This window comes from Leptinotarsa decemlineata, unplaced genomic scaffold, assembly GCF_025532065.1.
Source record: "Leptinotarsa decemlineata unplaced genomic scaffold, Ldec_3_MD MMD2_tig00003798_RagTag_RagTag, whole genome shotgun sequence".
Taxonomy (NCBI): domain Eukaryota; kingdom Metazoa; phylum Arthropoda; class Insecta; order Coleoptera; family Chrysomelidae; genus Leptinotarsa; species Leptinotarsa decemlineata.
The window spans coordinates 1106882-1128966 of NW_027412596.1; the positions used below are offsets into that span (position 1 = coordinate 1106882).

At 34.0% G+C, this 22085-nt stretch overlaps 1 protein-coding gene across 1 annotated transcript in view; it reads left to right on the forward strand.

Moving 5' to 3' along the window:
- Positions 1-226: 226 nt before the first annotated feature.
- The window catches only part of LOC111517105 (O-acyltransferase like protein), a 47619-nt gene continuing 25760 nt past the window's right edge, over positions 227-22085 (forward strand). Inside the window, exons 1-6 of the mRNA XM_074178433.1 lie at positions 227-434; positions 1958-2131; positions 5679-5893; positions 14324-14400; positions 17798-17991; positions 18049-18221. Coding sequence (XP_074034534.1) covers positions 2006-2131; positions 5679-5893; positions 14324-14400; positions 17798-17991; positions 18049-18221 — 785 coding nt within the window. The 5' untranslated portion in view covers positions 227-434; positions 1958-2005. The remainder of the gene's footprint in view (positions 435-1957; positions 2132-5678; positions 5894-14323; positions 14401-17797; positions 17992-18048; positions 18222-22085) is intronic.

A 22085-nucleotide genomic window follows, 5' to 3' on the forward strand; every position in this document is an offset into this window, starting at 1 on the left:
TTATCGGTTCAGATCTTTATAATGTTGTATTCAGTCAAATAATAAATCATGCGACTAATTAAACAACTACAAAGTATTATCATAACTCAACATCTTGAGTGAAAGTATGAACAACGAATCTACTATGAATGAAACCGTTACTTTGAAATTCCAAGTGGAAGGGAGCAAAGTCTAGTTATTTTTTTAATTATTCCAGATCACCCAATAAACTGCGGGGAAATTCAATTGTTTGTCACGGCTCGGTAGGATAAAATTGCATAGTGCATTGAAGATAGGTTCATTAGTTTTGTATTTCTCAAACAAGAAATACTTGATTGTTCCATGTATTTGTGTATTTTGTGAACCACGGTGCCAACGTATTCTAGAAAAAGTCGTGTTGCGAAATATTAGTGTAAATCATTCCTAGTTCAGCTAGTTTTCATCAACCATTCTAGGTATGAGTGGCTTCTTCAATTTAATATTATCGCACTTTGTAAAAATATTTTCATCGTCAACTGATTGATTTTTTCAATGTTAGGAACCCTCATTGATTTTTATCTATCTCCAACATTTCATCAGGATTAAAAAGTAAAGATATTAGGTTTGAATATTATATGTTCAATCAATCGGAAAATGTATGGTTACAGTGCATGGGTTTCATTTTACACATCAAAAATGGTTAAGTTATTGACTTATCAATGACACGATTAACACACACGTTCTGTTTTAGAAGTAATCAACAATCATATATTTTTTGAATTACCGTTATCAGAGAATGTTGGTTACTGCCGCTCAGAAAATGATTATTTCTGGAACCTAAATATCTCTACCTATTGAAATCTATAGTATCAGCGAAAAACATGGGCTGTATTCTATTTCAGAAAAATTCGAAAAGTTAATGTGATGATACATAGAATAATATTTGTGGAAATAAGGTTTTGGCTTCCTAATTCCAAAAAGAGAGAGAAAGCAATGAATTTCAGAGAAAGTAGCTCTTTATAAAGTTGTGTAGATCATTTAAAGAAGTAACTTTCAGACACAAACTGGAAGAAAAAGACCATTTGTGACAGCTACTTTCATATAAACATTGGATTTTCGATACAAATACTTTTATATGAACAATGAATTACCCATACATCAATGGATAAATAATGGGAGAATTAATTATTTCACCCATGAGAAAGAATTATTTATCACCTCCTGAATATTTGGATTTATTCAATAATTTTTTTTCAAATATATGACCAAGAAAGTATTGAAGAGAAAGTTTGATGGAGATAGAGATTGAATCGTGAGGTGTAGTTCATGAAAAAACAAACTGAACTTCAGCAACTTTCAAAACTCATCAAAATCCTTAAAAGTGAAGTGAATTCAGAAGAAGTAAAATAATCACTTCATCTCCTGAAGATGTCAACTTGTTTGGTGAATTATACGTTGAGAAGACTGGTGCAGTTCTGGTGTATGAAAATAGTACTTGTTTGGAGTTTACTCTATACAATTGGTTCCAGTTCTACGTTCCACTGAGGTGAATCCGAATTATATAAGACATCATCCGAAATATGAACATACCGTGAAGCTTGCAAATCCAATAGTGGCGAATACAATTGGATATACAATAAATGTATACAATCGAAACATATTATGGAGACTTCCGCTGAAAATAAAACAAGTTTTGAGGAAGGTTTGGCGAAAATTATCAGTACCATTATAAACTTTATCTCTCAATGATCCTCTCTGTCAAAATGAGAACACCAAAGTTGAAGTAATAACAAAGAAACAAAATTGTACATATGTATTTTTCTAACCCCACCTTTTTCCTTCCATTCCAAGTCTTGCATTCTGGAGCATAAGATGTTTTTACTCAGTTACCAACCAATTACTTCATATTCTGATGAGTTGAAGATGATTCAATCGAATTGAAATTATTCTATTCCATCAAAATATGCAAACATGATATCAAAGTTCTATTTTTTTCCAGTTCCGAACTGTTTGAAGGACCGACCATTTGGTGTTTCATAACATCAAGATGTTGCCACCTCTATTCCAAATGGATGATTATGAAACGTGCATACAGAATGAAAACTTGTACTGCAAACTCAAAGTGAATCTTCAAGGCTCCAAGAACAATAGTGAAGTATGGAAATATATAGAAGTGAGTGATTATTTTATGTTCATCGTTTGAGGAAATTGAACTATTCAGTATTGAATATGGAGGTAATATTCTCAAAAAATATGATGATAATAATAATGATAATGACAATAATGACCGGTGAACTTCGTTTATTTTTCTACACTGAACGAGGGGATCAGAACTCTGTCACGGCACAACCGCAGAGATTGCTTCACTCCTGCGTCAACACAACGACAAGCCAATGCATAGGGTCTCTTTCGAAAATATTGAAGCCCTCGGCTCATCAAAGAGCCTGACCTCAGGTCGAGTGAGCTGAAGTTAAAACCTGAGGGGTTCATCATGGCCTGCCAGGATGGAATCTTCAACACCATAATCTACCAGGGACGTGTAATGGATAGAGAGATTCCTGACACACGGTGCAGGTAGTTTTTCGCGATCACCAGGGCAAAAGGAGTTCTCAGCTCTTGACAAGACGAATATTGTCTGGAAAGGAAAAAAAAAAACGAATAAAGTATCGACATTTTTTTCTTCGAACCCTACAAAATATATTCAGAAAACTCTGTCGGAGTTATTGTTGTAATTATTCAAGTGAGATGATGCCACTCTAGTCTCGAATTCCAAGGTCACGACGGCTTGCCGCTCTAAGGCAGAAATCTCAGCCAGACAAATGCAGAAGGTTGTCATTCTTGGCTCACTACGCTTGCTTAGGTCACATGATTTTTGGACCCAATAATAACTTATCTCACGATGAGGGGTGTGGTCATTGGTTAATAGTGTTGGCGCGCTCTCCCGAATGTATCGGGACGTCAGAGAATATGGCCCAATCAGCTCAACCTTCGATAAAAAAATAATGAAATCCTAATATACAGCAGTCGTGTGGTAGGAATGATGGTTCCTGACATAACGTTCAGAGTCTGTCGCTAGGCGTCTGAAACCCTAATGTACTCACCGTCAGCATGTCCAATATGCGGATTCACCTTATATCCATCGGCAAACATCGACAAACTACCAAATAGCATTGTCTTTATAGGATACGAATACTTGTGGCTGCTGAAAAGTCGCTAGTGAGAAGATTGAAAAGTATTGCAGAATATATCAAATGAGCGATAATGTGTCATTATCGTTCATTTCAGCAGCTCATTTGAAGTTTTGTAGATACATTGCCAATCGCTGATCGGCCTACTAAAAGGACATTCGTGAGCATTCACAATCATATTACAGTCCTAGCGCAGTCCGAATCTTTCTATAGAGAGCTTCAACAGCCGGGACAGAATGTGATTCGCACCTCTTCCCACCAGAATTTCCGAACCTTGACTTGGCTGTAAGGTTGAACCCATAAGCGATGATAAGCGGTGGAGCCATATAACTCTACCGCAGAAGACAAGATATATAGTCCCTAAGGTTTGGCGTGGAAAAGTCGGCATGCTACTGTAGCCACAAGAACGGAGACAAAGCATGCAATTTTGCCATGTATTCTCTCCACGAGTTCACTACTCTCCTAGGCTATCTCTCAATAAATGCGTCTATTCAAGTTTACCGTTGTGATTGTCAAGTTTATCACCGATGTGCAAATTATCGTTATGAACCCCATCATCTTGTCTCCGATCCCAGTGAAGAGCTCGTTTGCGGGGGCCTTCTCTTCGCAATCCTGGATCCCCATTTCGGGTCTACCGGTTAGCCCTTGAGACCTACAGCCGGCACCAGCGAGGGGGAAAGTTATCTTCCTTCCGAATGCGCCTGGGCTACCGGTTCGGTTTTGCACCAATGTTTGAAAATTACATCAGGCTCACTGACTGATTCTATTGACACCACTTCCCCATCACCAGAACAAAATAACGGTTTCGCGACATGCGTTTCGCTAATGAAGTTAGCGTCCTCAGGAGATCATTACATTCTTAGTCGTAATGATCTCTTGAGGACGCTTGCTAAGTTAGCGAGATCGTTGTTTCGTTCTGGTGTTGGAGAAGTGTTTTCAATAGATTCATCAAGCCGAAATTTCGACAAAGTGGTCTGGATGCGAAATTTGAAGAGGAAATCTTGATATTTCACATGCTCTTCCTCTTACTTCTGAATGATAATAATCTCACCGATACACGTCAATTCTGTGAAAGTACTTACTGTAGATGGTAGTGAAGCATTATAGTGCATCGTTATTTCGATGGATAAAAGCTGCAACCGCGTATACTGGAATGCTAACAGCAACTGTGTTATGGTATCAGGCGTCTCGCGGCAGGCCTTGTACCTGTACTAGATAGAGTTTGCGGAGTTCGAAGAGAGAATTTCTATATTTCATTCGTTTTTGTATCTCGTTTCGAGCAATATTCGTCACCTGGAGCTAAAAACTCCACTACGAGTTTTGCTCTGGTGGTTAAGAACAACTCATCAGGCTCATTATCTGAGAATAGGGATGGATAGTGGGAATAGATTGACCACTTCTCATTTCCCTCAGCAAATTCATCATCTCTCGAAGTATAAAGCAACACCGGTATTTTGTCAATACAATAAAAGTAGCAATACGGGATAATACCACACATTCTGGGCTTGTCGACTTTAAGTGCATAAGGGTCTCAGCGGTCATTCGATCAGAAAATCATGTACTGTGAGCAGAAGTAATGAACCAAGAATGATAGCCTCCTGTATTTTTCCGGCTGAGATTTCTGCAATTTTGAGTCATTTCGATATTATCTTAGGATCAGAAAGTAATTCCACTTAGGAGTGATCCATTATTCCACAGAGTGGTCTGGGAATAGTCTGCAGAGTTCGCTGTGTAAACCTCGATACATTCCTTTTCCTATTTTCGGATGATATTTATTTCACAGGTAGAGAAAAACTTCATGATGAACATCGTCTTATTTTGATGATCGGAAAAAATCACATCAGCTTTATTGGCTTGTATCTGCCTGAATGTGGGGAGTGAGTAGTAGAAGGTGACACCGATTGTTCGCCAGACACCGCAAGAGTTTAATGTTATGAAGTACTCTTGGGGCCGCGTTACGCTGGTGAATTATGATAATAATAAATGACCGAGACCGACTGGATTTGCCAACAATAAATTCATCAGGAAGGCTGATCATCTTGTGAAAGCCGAAGGGTGGGAAATGCATAGTTCCAATGAATTTGCAAAATCTAATTTTTTCTAACCATAGGGCAACACTGGTATCTCGTCAATGCCGTAAAAGTGCTGTAGGTGGTAATAAAGCTCTCTTAGGGCCGCGTTATGTCGATGGATATAGGTTGAGCTGCATGAGCTGAAAATGCTGACAGCAAGTGCATTAGAGACTTGCGCCTCGTGAGATCTGATGTCAGTAACCTCTATACCCATCACGCAACTGCAAGAAGGGTATAAAGGGTATATTATCATCATTATTATTATCATTATTATCTTCACTATCACATATTACAATTATCATGTTCATCATTATCATTTTCATTATTCAATTGTTCGACATGACGCAAGAGGAAAAAATTCAAATTTTGAACGAATGTGAAAATTGAGAACTGAGACGTGAGTTTCCAATCGATTGTAAGGCTTTTCAATACAATATACTAATAATTGAATTCATTTCAGGATTCTATACAAGACGTATACAAATTTCGTCGGGATATCCTTTGGAGAAACCTCTGTATTCCAAAATATACAGCATATAATAATCAGTCCATCAAGGAATATTCATATGCTCTGATTAACAAGGAAATTAGACATTTAAACTTGACTTCATCAGCAGACGTTATGATTTGTACCAATGGAATTATCACTAGGTCGTATTTTGATTACTATGTACTGTAAGTTTCAATAGTTTACCGTTCTTGTATATCCCTACTTTTGAAATTCCAGATATTGTGATGCGTTATTATGTTTTTGACATTCATCTTGATTATTCCATTTCATTTTTATTCCAGTTTTATTGAATTGATTGATGTAGCCGTTGCTACGTGGTAGGAGATCATCATATAGAATGAAAAATGCAACTTTCTATGTTTTTACCACTTTTATTTGTAACTATCGTTACTGCAGTTCCCTATTATATAGACTTTTTGAAACAAATACAATACAATTGAAAATAAATAATAATGATAGCTCTTACAGACAGTGGTGTTCAGTCATATTAGGGGTATCATTATTATTTATTTTCAGTTTTATTGTATTAGTTTGAAAATGTCCAGATAGGACGAAACTGCAGAAACGATAGTTACAAATAAAAGTGGTAAAAAACATAGAAAGTTTCATTTCTCATTTTCCACTCAATTGTATTGTTTGTATTTGATTGTAAGGCATAGATCGATCGATTTTCACTTGCAATTGACCAACCCGTGTTATGAATCACACGTTAAAAAGTAAGACGTCGTTAATCCTTAGCTTGCACAAGTTTCGATTTCTTAAGGTTCTCGTTCGTAGAGGTGCGACAGATAGTTAACGGAAAAACAGATTTTAAACAGATTTTTATAAACAGAAACTTCAGATCACGACTAACCCAGTCAATAGCTTTGACACAGTTATCACCTTCACCGAAAGTTCGCATCCATTTCACGTATTGGTTAACCCATTCATCAATTCATTTTCAGTCAAGATCAAAATAATTTGTTTCTACACAAATCAGCAATTTCACAATATTTTATGGATTTTTATTTTCTCCACTTTTATTTTCATTCCAACTGTATATAATGATAATTTCTAAAAGCCCAAATATATTCATTTGTGAATCTTTGTACGCATTCTCTATGCATCAGAAGGCATTTCAAAGTTGAAATTATTCCCGTGATTCTCATTATATTATAAGTAAATCTGGTTTCGTAACTTTTTGCGTTAGGCATTTTTCATTTGGGTGAATGATTTTTAAACGGTTGAATGAAAATCAGAGTGAAGTATATCGTAATGTTTCATTAAAAATCATAACGCATTGAAATATTTGAATATTTTAAATTTGCTTCGAAAATTCCATCACTAGAGCAATTAAGTGAATCGACATAACATGAATGTCGTTAATTATATCCATTCAACTTCTCATGAATAAAAAACGTGGGCGTCTCGGGACGCCCGAAAGAAGTGATAACTTTAACTAATCTAATGAACTATTCATTATTGAAATTGTTCGACTTGAGAAAGGTCAGGTTATAACTTTAATTTTATACAGGGTGCCAATTTGAAAAATTCACACCCTCAATATCTTTCTTCCAGTGAACAATATAAGGAATTGGAAAAACAGGTCAATTTCATAATCAGGGATGACACAGAACACTTGCAAGGACTATTTGTATCCTTGTGGTTTGTCAAGTAAACAAAGGTGAGTTTCATACTGTTTATTTCAGTGTTGCCAACTTATCATCAATACACATTAGTGTCAATACCCATTAGCAACTTCTTCACATCTCCCCTATGAGTCAAGTCTTTTAACAGGTTTTATTTGTCTACCTGAAGATGTTATTTCAGAAGCGTTTACAAACATTCGTTCTAAATCTATCACTCTATGTTCACTATCAGAACTTTCAGATATTTGTTCACCTAATGTTCACCCATTATTCTCACTTGAAGTAATAATGTCTGGGGAGTGTTTTCCAATAATTCTACACTTGAATTATCGCTTTCTACATTTCAATCTCCTTCTCTAGACAAATCTACATTATCATCAACTATTTCTCGCCCATCCTGAAATTCTTTCATATTACTATCATTGAAACTTTCTATACAATGTTCCTCCTCAACTCTAGTACTTTTTACAGGTGGTTTTGGTACAAATTAACAATGTTTTTCCACTATATTTTTATAATTCAACTTGATAAATTTACGATTTCTTTCCAAAATTGACCAATTGCTCATTTGTAATTTATAAGTCCTATTTCTAAGTTGTTCTAAGACCATTCCTTGTTGCCACTCTGAATTTGGTAATATCTGTGCATATACCATTGTATTAGGTTATAACACTGGTAGGTTCTTTTTGTTAATGTTATAATAAGCTTTTTGTTTAATCTGTATATCTTCTATAACTTTCCTATCATACTGTTGGTATATTTTCGGTTTCAATTGAGATTTTATATATGGTAAAGTTGTTCTAAGTTTACGCGACATTAAAATTTCGGATGGTGAGATATTTTCAAAAATTGGTGTACTATGGTAATATAAAAGTGCCAGATGAATATCTTTTTTATCAGCTGCACATTTTTTGAAAATATTTTTCGCCGTTTGTACATTTCTCTCTGCCATACCATTAGACTGAGGGTTTCTGGGTGAGGAGATCACATGGCTGAACTCCCACTCACATGCAAATTGTTTAAACAGATGTGATGTAATTGTGGCCCTCCATCTGATACCAACGTCAAGGGTATCCCGTGTCGTGCAAATATTGCTTTCATATTTTCTATTACTTTATCACTAGTGGAATTTATGTCAAGTTCAGCTATTTCTATGTATTTTGAGTAGTAGTCTATCAAAAGAAGGTATTTTTTATTTCTGATTTTGAAATATCGCATCCTACTTTATTCCATGGGTTTCTAATAGTTCATTGGTTTGAGATTTTCCAAATCTGACAAATTGAACATTCTTGGACTGCTTGTCATATCTGACTAGACATAAAAGGCCAAAATACCGACTCTTGAGCAACTTTAACGGACTTATTAATACCCATGTGGGCATAATGAATTCTGGTAATCATTTCCTTACGCATAGTGCGTGGAACTACTACACTTTGTCCCTTGAAAATCAAATCATCTATAATGGTTAGCTCACTTCTATACCTGTAGTAAGTTCTAAGATTTTCTGTCATTTTTTTATTACTGTTTGGCCAACCTTGTAAAATAATTTTGTTCACTTCTTCTAACTCTACATCATTTTTTGTTTTCTCTTTCAATTCCTTTAGTTTGAGCTCAGTTATGTTTAACTGTGACTTAATTAGGCATACTTGAGCACAAATGTCTTCATTAAAATCAGAATTATCATTATTACTTACATACGCTCTTGACAGTGCATCGGCAAGTATCAACTCTTTTCCTGGAATATATTTTGAATTTATTTCATATTTTTGTAGCTGTAACATCATCCTTTGAAGTCTTGCAGGACATTTATCAAGTTGTTTTTTGAAAATTGAAATCAAAGGCTGATGATCACTTTCCACTGTTATCCTTTTTCCAAAAATATATTCATGAAACCTTGATACTCCAAAACAGATTGCCAGGAGTTCTTTCTCTATTTGAGCATAGCGAGTTTCAGCCTCGGTCATTGACCTCGAAGCATATGCACAAGGTAACCTATTTTGTAGCAATACTATCTCTAGCCCTGTTTTAGATGCATCTACTGATACTGTTACTTCTTTTGTAACATCAAAAAACTGTAGTACTGGCTTGTTAATTAGCTTAGCTATCAACTCTTTAAATGCTTGTTGATGTTCGTTTTGCCATATAAACTCTACATCTTTCTTTAAAAGCTCTCTTAAAGGCTGTGTTGTACTTGAAAATCCATTAATAAATTTACTTCCATATGTAAACATTCCTAACAATCTTTGTATATCCAATTTAATTTTTGGCTGTGGCATGTTAGTAAGATCTTTTATTTTTTCATCATTTGGTGCTAACCCACCTTTTGAAATTCTATGTCCCATATATGTAACAGACTCTTTGCCGAAGTGGCATTTATCTAGATTGAATCGAACACCAGATTGTTTAGTTACTTGCATTACTTGTTCAAGTCTACTATCATTATCTGATTTAGTCTCACCCCACACGATCAAATCATCGATATAAACTTCCACCTACTCAATATTAAATATTGATTCAAACCGATCCTGGAGAACCTCAGTGGCTGATTTTATTCCATAGGGTATATAATCTCAGGAATTTGTATCGTCCGAAAGGTGTGCCAAAGGTGCACAAATCAGTACTTTTCTCATCTAATACTATCTGGTAAAACCCGCTTGTGGCATCAAGTGTGCTAAAATAACTAGCCCCAACTAACTAACTGACATTGTCGGTATTTGACAATATTCCCTCTTTATCACAGAATTTAGATCCTTTGGGTCCAGGCATATACGTAAACTTTCATTTGGTTTTTTAACCAAGACTAGCGCATTTACCCAATCAGATGTACCATCAACTTTTTTAATTATTTTTAATTTAACTAACTCTTGTAGACTTTGCTTTTGTTTATCGTGCAATGGTAAAGGCACTTTACGTGCGGGATGTACAACAGACTTAGCATTTTTTCAATTTCTATGTGATATTTTTTCCTCAATTGCCCAATTCCTGAAAATATTTCTGTATAACGTTTCACTAATTGTGAATATTCTTGTTCAGTTACCAAGTCAGTTTTCTTAACTGAATTCAATTGCTGACAAGATGGTAGCCCTAAAATAGTCAGAGTATCACTGTCAACTACAATAAACTCTATTTTATACAGTTCATCATTTTTTTGACATTCTAATTTACATTTACCTACTACCGATAGTGAACTAGTATATGATTTCAACTTTGAGTTTGTCCCTTTTATCAACTTCAAAGGTAAACCTAACTCTTCATAATTTCTTAGTGGAAGTACATTTACTATCCCCGGTATTTATTTTGAAAGATTCAAACTTATTGTTTATTTTAATTTGTGTAGTCCAAACCTGTTTGTATTTTCCATTGATAGAGTGAATTGAGCCTACGAACATATAGTCTTCTACTACATCTACATTATTTGACTCATCTACTACTACATTAACTTTTTAGATTTTTTCTTGCACATTTTAGCAAAATGATTTTTGTTGTGACAACTCACACAAATCTTGCCAAAGGCTAGGCACTTATTTAAATCATTTGCCCTCCCACACTTTGTACAAGAAACAATCTTTTTGGTACCTGCATTATTTGAACTGTAGTTATTACACTTTCCACCGAAATTGCCTCTTTGAAAGTCTCTGTTGTTCTTTTTTACTGCTTCAACAGCAGCACCAACGCCTCCTGACGCAGTGCTCTTCATTGTCTCACTTTGTTCCTTGGACTTTTCAATAGACCTGCATGTCTCAATGGTTTTTTCCAAGGAAATGGACCCATCTTCCAGCAGCCTCTGCCTAATGTCTTCATCGCTGACTCCCACAGTAATCATGGCTTTCACCATCAAGTTTTCTAAATCTCCCAACTTGCATTTCTTTGCCTGTTTCATCAACGTGGTGATAAATTGATCTAGGGTTTTTCCTTGTTTCTGACGTAAAGTTATGAAGCTGAATATTTCGAAAACCAAGTTTTCTTTAGGTAGAAAAAAGACTTCGAACTTATCTAGCAAGACCTGTAGCTTGTCTTTCTCTTCGTCCGTGAAAGTAAAGGTTTCCTGAATTTTGAACCCTTCTTCGCCGATGAGATGAAGCATCTGTGCACATTGGATTAGCTCCGTCTTTTTATTTAGTTCCGAAGCTATAATATAATTTTGAAAATGACGCTTCCAGAACCTCCAATTCTCAGCAAGATTTCTCTCCATATTCATTGGAGCTATTGCAGCGCGTGTTTTACTCATTTTCAATTACTCGACGTTTAGTATGCTCAGTTAACAGCTATGAACTTTTTTCCTACGTGAGGCTTTATTTATTTTGTTTTTCACCTTTGTCTGCTTTCTTATTTAATTAATAGAAATTTTTCTGACTGCGCCATGTCAAGTAAACAAAGGTAAGTTTCATACTGTTTATTTCAGTGTTGCCAACTTATCATCAATACACATTAGGGTCAATACACATCAACAACTCTTTCACATGGTTGAACCCCCTAGGAGGGCCAGATGTCTTAGAATTTCAAATAGAAAGGGGGGATAAGTGGCACATCATTTTGATTAGTATTCAATTCTGTTTCCAATGGTACCCTGACTCATTATTTTTTGATGAGTATTTTTCGATGAGTATTTTTCGAACAGAAGTAATTATCAGTAGCTCTATACTGAAATGCATAGTTTGACCAGAACTGGTAGGAACATAACGTGGTACCGTTCCAACCCTTTATTAGGGGTATCATTAGCCATTAGCTTTAACTGATTTACATCCAAAAGTGGTCTAATAGTAAAACGTAGATGGCAGTAAATTTGTGTTCAGTAAATGCTGAATTCCTAATTTTCATCGCAGAAAGTGTACACATAGCCGCCCTTTTTTGCTACTCCTGCTATGAAAAGTTTTTGTTTTGAGGCAAAAAATTCATTCACAAATTTTTAACGATGTGGTAGTATCGTAATCGCTAAACAGCCCTGTTGGGATATTTGGCGATAACTTCAATAAGTGCATGAAAGTGTAAAAATGGTTTACATTCTTCAAAACAGAATTGAAATGATTGTAATTCATGGAGAAGTTGAAAAGTGCACACGAAGGGCGGCAAGTTTTTTTTAACGAAAGACATCCAAATTATAATGTAAGTCACCGGTATGTGCTGGATTTGGTAAATAAGTTTTACGAAACTAGTTCAGTGACACATAAAGAAAGAAATAACCCCAGAGTACTGAATGAAGCAGCTCAAATTCAAGTTTTGGTAATATTTGCTGCAGAGCCCAAGATCTCCTTACAATCACTGTCAGAACAGACGGGAATGTCACGCGAGACTCTAAGAAAAGCATTGAAAATTCATACATTTCATCGTTATAGAATGCAGATTCTTCGAAAGCCCCACGAGGATGGTTATGCTATAAAATCCCCAATCTTCTGTTGAATATTAATTATAGCGATGAGTAATTTTTTTTATGAATGGCAATGTTAGAACATAAAATTGTCGATATTGGAGAGACGTAAAAATATATTTTTTTCTGTAAGAAAACTTGACTAGCAATCTGTACCTTAAGATGATTGAAGAGACTAGATCCTTTTATAACTCACCAGCTAGAAACTCGAATGGATGCAGAAGGTGATGAACGTTTGCAGAAGGATCTGTTACATTTCCAGCAAAACGGTGCTCCATCTCATTATTTTTTTTCCGTCCGACAGTGGTTAAACGAAAGATTTTCGAATAGACGGATCCACCACCCTTAGGTTTTTTCTTTGGGGGCATTTTGAATCCGTTGTTTATAAAACACAATCTTATATTGAAGAAATCAAAGAACGAATTACAGCAGCATGCCAGTCAATTCCTAGTGAATTGTTCGTATTGTTAGAAGGGAGTTCGAAAACAGATTTTATTACTTTTTGGAACAAAATGAACGGTATTTCGAACAGTTTATAAGATAAGCGTAAGTAGATTTCATGTTTGAAATGTCTTTCTCGCATTTTTTTGTGAAAGTAGCATGAACAACAAATAGAAAATACTACGCGTAATACATTTATTTCTGTCATTCAAGGGTTGGCACGATGCCACCTACTCTTCTGACCATTTTTATCAAAAGGAGTTGATACAATAATACATCTCAGAACAGGCAAATTCAAATTACATGTCTAAGTTCAGAACGCTATTTTTCGGAAACTGCTCGACAAAAAATTGAACTGCAGGGTATCATTGGAAGCAATATTGAACGCCAATCAAAAAATATGCCATTTGACACCCCTTTCAATTTGAGATTCTAAAGGTAACATCTACCCCTCCTCGGGGGTTGAACAACGATAGCTACAAATATTTCTGGAAAGTGACCCCCTTGACTATAAAATTGACATCTTTTCTGATTTCTCAAATTATTTACTGAAAGGAAGATATTGAGGTTGGAAAGTTTTCAAGTTGATACCCTGTATATATTAATATGATAATATAAGGAAAGGTTATTCATGAATGAAATCTTTTATTGATTATTTTGTGTATGTACATATATTATAGCTACCATAAGCCAATTGTTACTTTTTCGGGAATGAATAAAATGATACTAATAATGAACATACACAAAATTAGTATAATCATTTTTGAGTCACGTTTCATATAATAAAAAAATATAACGTGTTTGCCAGTTATATTTTTATAATTCTGTCGAAAGTATATATCTAAGGCACACTGAACACTGAATGTCTGTCATACGAGAGAGAAGGAGTCTGCCGTCCGCGTGAGAGGGAAGCCAGACAAATTGGCAAAGTTACGCGTTAGGTAACGAGGTGTTTCACCTTCCCATAAGAAGTTATCACTTGAAAAATAAAACGTTTCTGACAAAGTTATCGAAATGTAAGTTCAAGGCAAGGTCAAGTAGGCATCTATGATATATAAGTTATTGCAAAATGGAAACAGGTGCTTGAGATTTCAGGAAAATACATACTTCAAATTCAAAATTCATGGATGAGTTTTCATCTATTTTAATATTTGTTTCAGGATTGCTGTAATATTATATGGTTTCCTAGTAGCATTTTCAACGCTTCTAGATGTTCGAAGCAAAAATATTCAAGAAGGTATTTTTCATTCATTATTAAAAAAATTCTGTATATGATACTCAGATAATCGAATAATTTTGATTATAAGATTGGTATGAGAACAGATAATAAAACAATGTCCACACTAAAAACTTCACTAGAAACGCGTTTAGCTACAATATCGCTCCCTTAGTCGAGCTGGTACGTACCAGTGTAGCGAAACTCGCTTTAGTCAATTTATTGGTGTGTAAATTGTTTTACTATCATGTATAGTGTTATTACTTTCCATAATAATTTTCGTCAAGTAACGCGTCAGTGCATGAATAATATGGGAATTGCTTAGGGGCTTTGGTTAACCAAGGATAACTTTGGTTACCTGCTTGCCTCGCTACGTTCGTTCATATGCCAATAAAACTCCTATATTTATTTATTGAGAAATTCTCACTTGGAATTTTACTGAATGTGCGTCACATCAAAAAGCTTTCTCAGAGGCTGTTGATGTCTCAAATCCGCTGCGTCATTATTCGCTATAAGTAAGAAGAAGTTGGATTTTCATAATCACCTCAAATCTGATATATTTTGATATTTCAAAGGGAGAGTGGGTTGAATTTTTTATGATTTGATGCTATAAAGCAAAATATATTCATTCAGGTGGCAATAGTTTGCCGAATGAAGGGACGCCTTTTATCATTTTGATTTAGTTCTCTATTTACAAAACTTAGTTTTCCAACGGATTATGTGTTATTGATAATGATTTGATCAATGTATTATTTGTAATATACTAAAATAATGACACAGATATGATTCGTCAGAGCTTCGTCGGATAATATCTCAGAGATACATCAAAAATGGGGGACAGATGGTTTTCAAACCATAGCACTTCTTGCATCTGCAGAAATGTAAAAAATAATGACATGAACATATAAATATATTATGGAAATGAAGAACGTAAAAGCATAACGTATAATCTTGATATTACAACGAAATTTTTGGTTTCATATTTTACCTAATATGAAAGATGGAGGTGTTGATAAATCCAGTGGAAAACTAGGGAACTAATCAATTGATTCTGCTATATTCTCTGCAAGAGATAGAAAAATAATAATTTTTATTTGTTTTGAAATTTTTTTCCAATTTGAAGTGAAGTAAAAAAAAGAATACTCTTCAGAATCATGTTGTGTGGCTTCGTACGAAGTCTCTCGTTCATTATATTCACATGGCACTTTTATGACATTTTTTGTCATAGACACGATGGAGCTTTTACAGCTTTTGCATGCCATATTATTTGTATTATTGTACATCTAATAACTCGAAGTGAAATAAGAAGATATGTGTGAAAATTCAATACAGAGTTGTCTAGCTGATATGAATTACAACCGACAGAAATTCTCGCCTATACAGTTGCTTAGATTTTGACTCCTGTTCAGGTGTGTGAGTACAAACAAATATTCACACTCGGCAACACGCTTTCGCCACCGATGCCGACCGTTCTGACGTCTTAAATAAATATGACAATATTGTCATATTATTAAAATATTTTTCGCCAATTATAAATCGAGTGCAAGTGGACTATTGTATCACTGTTAGATTAATCGGGATTATTGACGTCATATGAGAGATTTTATGATTGATTAGTGAAATCTATATAATGGAAAAATGAAACTAACCAATACTCTTCATTGTATGATTTTCACTATAGGGGGTTTTACAAAAATCGCGGTTTTCGTTCAACCATCTATAGTGAAAATCATACAATATTTAGTTAGTTTCAATATCCATTTTTATATTGAACATTACTCAGTTGAAAACTGTTTATTCTTCCTTGAGTCCTTACTATCCTATGGGATTTTGGGCTGGGGCGGCGTCAATGATTGCTTCTTGAACCAATTACAGGTTTTGCAGAAATAGGTTCTGAAAATTATGTATGGCAAAAAGCTGTCATTTTCTTCTGACGCACTCTATAATGAATCTCAATGTAGAGATGAAATTTTACTTCATGTCAAAGCTAATAAAATTCAACTCACCCCTCATGAACACTTATTATTATTATTATTGAGTATCGGCCAGTTCTATTCAATTATTGGAAAAATGATTAGACATATTGTGATGCAGTTAACGTGAATCAATACTTCTCTTTCGATAGCCAACAATGAACTTCCACACAGCCGAGTGAATAAAACATTGGATTTTTTTTTCTCGAACCTATTGACTATTTCATTTACACTGACTGTTCCGGCGAGAAAAATAATGATATATGGGTATAGTTTAATGGGCGCAATACAAGCTTTCATTCAATTCGCAATGTTTGTGAATATGTATGTAGATGTTAGTTCAGATCAAACTTTGTAAGCAGTCATCATCAACTGATTGAGATAAAGTTTTGTTGCATACATGTTTAGTTTGGATGGCGATGCATGGTTAGCTGAGTGAAGTAATTCTATATCTTATATTCAGGATCTCCCAATATGCTGAACTATTCTTTATGCACCCCTATGATGTGATTAATTAGTGAAAGAGTTTGCTGAAAAAATTCAAAATTTAAATGACGTCACTCTTAATCGAGTATGGTGGACCACCCAAGATGGTAATTAATATTTCTATTATATAGGTATCAAACGAAAGGCTGTGCTAACGACGAATGAAATAAAATGATGTCACTTCAAACCCAATATGAAAAAAGTTGTTCATGCACTTCACTGCTATGGGTATGAAATGAGAAAATTGGCTGGAGCTAATACTTGAAATAAAATCACGTCACTTCCATTCATGGACATATAAATGTCTTGCTCCTTTTTTTAAAAATAGTTGAATTTTAAGGTAGTTATGATCAAAGTTGAAACACAAAATGGATACATAATGCGTACACTGTAAGGCACTCTAGCGATAACTGAAAATGAAAAAAAAATATTCATAGTGGAAAAACATAAAAAAATTAACTTAAAACCATCCATTTTACATAACGCAATTTATAAGGTTTGATGATTTCATTCAAATAATGATATAAATGCTTATCAAGTGATTTACCTGCACAGGTAACTAGAACTACAATATGATTTTGACATGAGAATTCAAAGATAAAAAAGTGTACGACTATTCTTTGAAAAGATAAATCTTTCGACAAACTTCCATATATCATATAAATTGTTTGAATTGGAAGGGTATATTTTTTTGAATTGTATATTGAAATTAATTGATGAGTTGGATTTCATTCAGAATTCATTTTGAATCAAATCCATAATAATGAAAGTCAGTTTTTGAGAATGATTTTTTTTATCGATTCATTGATTTTTTGTTTCAACATATAAAACATCTCATGTGTCCTTTAATTTCAGTATTAGCTCTGTAAGTGAATATCAGGTGACGGTGGTGTTTTCTGTTGTGCTGAAGTAAAACCAATTGTTTTTTTTTTTTTATTTTATTTTTCAAATATCTTCAGGGGATAGAACATTACGATTATTCTCCCTACGTTACAATTGGCAGCAGAGAACGCATTCTGCGAAAAATGAGGACAATAAAAAACTGACTTCTATGCAGGGTTTTCGTTTTTATACGACAATACTTTTATTACTGACTCATACGAAGCTGTATTACTCGTTATCGTATTATAAAAACCCAGCTTCAATCGAAAAGGTATAGCAATACTTCAAAAATCAATTTTTTCACTCTGAAGCAATGAGACTTTTTCAGATGCTGGCAACTCCTTTGTTTATAACATCTAGCCATTTGGAAACTTTTCTGGTTCTCATATTTTTCGTGATATCTTCCTGGCTGCTGACTAACCAAATATGTAATATTCGGGAAGCACATGGCAAATTCACTTTAAAACAAGTTTTCCTGATAATAATCAACAGATATTTCAGGTAAGTCTTGAAATATTTTTTCCGATGTAAATAGCCAAAAATACTTTCAAAGAGTTTTTCTATCATAGTCAAACTGAAAAATTAGATAGCTTGAGGCAAAACCTAATATAACTAATTATTCAGTGACAGGTTCAAGACTGTGTATGTGTTGCATGAGAATATTCATTATTATTATTATTTATTTCAATATGTAGCATATATATATTATTACTTTCTGACTACTTTTTCACCCCAAAATGCTGAAATCACCAAATGTTCAAATATTACTTTCAATTTGTATAACTTACATTCTTTAAAATAATAACACTTTTGACAATATTATTTTATCTTCGACAATATCGTTTGAGTTGTGTATCTTATATTTCTTAGAATAGTAACACTTTGTCAATGAGATTTCATCTTCAACAATAAAGTACATTTTTATTTGATTTGATTTCAAATTTCATAAGCTCATCTAGGTATCACCGAGAGTACATCAATTGACAAAAACTGTTTCAAAATAAGATACTTGTCTCATTGCCTCTGCAGCACCAATCTGAATAACATTACAATATGAAGCATTCAATTAATTCAAAGTGGGAAAAAGCCCTCTCGGAACAAATAATTTCATATTAATCTTGAATTCCACTAAAGAAAAGTACTTTCAAAAAAACTACTTTTATATAAACATTGAATTATACAAAAACACAATATAGTATAATATGATGACATTTTGCTTACATGAAACACTGTCATCCACAATGACGAATATAGATGTTTCGAATTAGGACACTTCCGTTGTTGCCTTTTCAGCATCAATCTGGATAACATTACTGGGTGAATTAGTGTGAAGTTACCCACAACTTTTCATCCACAGTTTATGGCGAAGGACAATCGAACAGGGTTTAGAATGAGATTTGAGAACAGTGTTGCCAGATTGCAAATATTATTAATTTTACCTGTATTTTGATGTTATCATTTTAAAAACACGATATATTATTGAAACATGTCGAATAAATGAGTCAGCATTCTACATAAACTCATTATATCAGCCAACTGTCCGTATACTAGCAGTAATACCGAACAAAATGTGAAATAAGAGTAAAATATTATTCAGGAAAAATTCATTTGTATCGAAACATGTAGCGAATGAGAACTGGAAAAATAGTTTCTCGGTAAAAATTTTCTGACTTGTAAAAAGTATGTCATTTGAAATATCCTGCGTTAAACAATACCGAATGCCCAGGAAAGACTCATCCACAAAATATCAAATTTCTCACTGATCAAAAATAGTTTGTTAACGAAAAATTCAGAATTAATTCAGCGAAAGTATATCTATCGACGTGCCCAAACAGATTTGCGTACCATACGTTCCTTGGGTGCGAAAAAAAAATAGTTCCGTATATTCGGACCTGAATTACTCAAAGAAAGTCAAATTTCTCATTTATCAAAAATAGTTTGTCGATGACAATTTCACAATATATTCTTCTGAAGTGAATTTATCGACGTACCCAAACAGATTTGCGTACCATATGTTCCTTGGGTTCGAAAAGAATAGTTCCGTATATTCGGACTTGAATTACTCAAAAAAAGTCAAATTTCTCACTTATCAAAAATAGTTTGTCGATGAAAATTTCACAATATATTCTTCTGAAGTATATTTATCAACGTGCCCAAACAGATTTGCGTACCATACGTTCCTTGGGTGCGAAAAAAATAGTTCCGTATATTCGGAACTGAATTACTCAAAAAAAGAAAAATTTCTCATCTATCAAAAATAGTTTGTCGATGAAAATTTCAGAATGTATTCTTTGAAAGTATATTCATCGACGTGCCAGAACACATTTGCGTACCATACGTTCCTTCGGTGCGAAAGAAAACGTTCCGTATATTCGGAACTGAATTACTCAAAAAAAGTCAAATTTCTCATTTATCAAAAATAGTTTGTCGATGAAAATTTCAGAATGTATTCTTTGAAAGTATATTCATCGACGTGCCAGAACATATTTGCGTACCATACGTTCCTTCGGTGCGAAAGAAAACGTTCCGTATATTCGGAAGTGGATTCCTCATAAAAGTCAAATTTCTCACTTGTAAAGGATAGTTTGTCGATGAAAATTTCAGAATGTATCATTACAAAGTATATCTATCGACGTGCTGAAGAAGATTTGCATACCATACGTTCCTTGGGTGCGACAAACTATTTTTGATAAGTAAGAAATTTTACTTTTTTTGAGTTATTCAGTTCCGAATATATTGAACTATTTTTTTTTGCACTGAAGGAACGTATGGTACGCAAATCTGTTTTGGCACGTCGATAAATATACTTTCACAGAATATATTTTGGAATTTTAATCGACAAACTATTTTTGATAAGTGAGAAATTTGACTTCAATGGGTAATTCAGTTCCGATTATGAGGAACTTTTTTTTGCACCGAAGGAACGTATGGTACCCAAATCTGTTCCGGCACATCGTTGAATATACTTTCAAAGAATATATTCTGGAATTTTCACCGACAAACTATTTTTGATAAATGAGAAATTTTACTTGTTTTTTGTAATTCAGTTCCGAATATATGGAACTTTTTTTTTCACACCCAAGGAACGTATGGTACGCGAATCTGTTTGGGCACGTCGATAGATATATTATGGAAGAATATATCCTGAAATTTTTATCAACAAACTATTTTTGATAAGTGAGAAATTTGACTTTTTTGAGTAATTCAGTTCCGAATATATGGTAGTATTTTTTTTCGCACCCAAGGAACATAAGGTACGCAAATCAGTTTGGAAACGTCGATAGATTTACTCCAGAAGAATATATCCTGAAATTTTCATCGACAAACTATTTTTGATAAGTGAGAAATTTGACTTTTTTGAGTAATTAAGTTCCGAATATATGGAAGTATTTTTTTTCGCACCCAAGAAACGTATGATACGCAAATCTGTTTGGGCACGTCGGAAGATATACTATGGAAGAATATATTCTGAAATTTTCATCGACAAACTATTCTTGATAAGCGAGAAATTTGACTTTCATGAGAAATTCAGTTCCGAATATACGGAACTTTTTCTTTTCACACCCAAGGAACGTATGGTACACAAATCTGTTTCAGAACGTCGATAGATATACTTTAGAAGAATATATACTGAAATTTTCATCGACAAACTTTTTTTGATAAGTGAGAAATTTTACTTTATTTGAGTTATTCAGTTCCGAATATATGGAACTATTTTTTTTTCGCACCCAAGGAACATATGGTACGCAAATCTGTTTGAAAACGTCGATAGATATACTTCAGAAGAATATATTCTGAAATTTCCATCGACAAACTATTTTTGATAAGTCAGAAATTTGACTTTTATGAGTAATTCAATTCCGAATATACGAAACTTTTTTTTCTCATCGATGGAAAGTATGGTTCGCAAATCTGTTTGGGCACGTCGATAGATATATACTCCAGAAGAATATATTCTGAAATTTTCATCGTCAAACTATTTTTGATGAGTGAGAAATTTTACTTTTTTTGAGTGATTCAGTTCCGAATATATGGAACTTTTTTTTTGCACCGAAGGAACGTATGGTACGCAAATCTGTTTGGGCACATCGATAGATATACTTCAGAAGAATATATTCTGGAATTTCCATCGACAAACTATTTTTGATAAGTGAGAAAGTTTACTTTTTTTGAGTTATTCAGTTTCGAATATATGGAACTATTTTTTTTTCGCACCCAAGGAACATATGGTACGCAAATCTGTTTGGAAACGTCGATAGATATACTTCAGAAGAATATATTCTAAAATTTTCATCGACAAACTATTTTTGATAAGTGAGAAATTTTACTTTATTTGAGTTATTCAATTCCGAATATACGAAACTT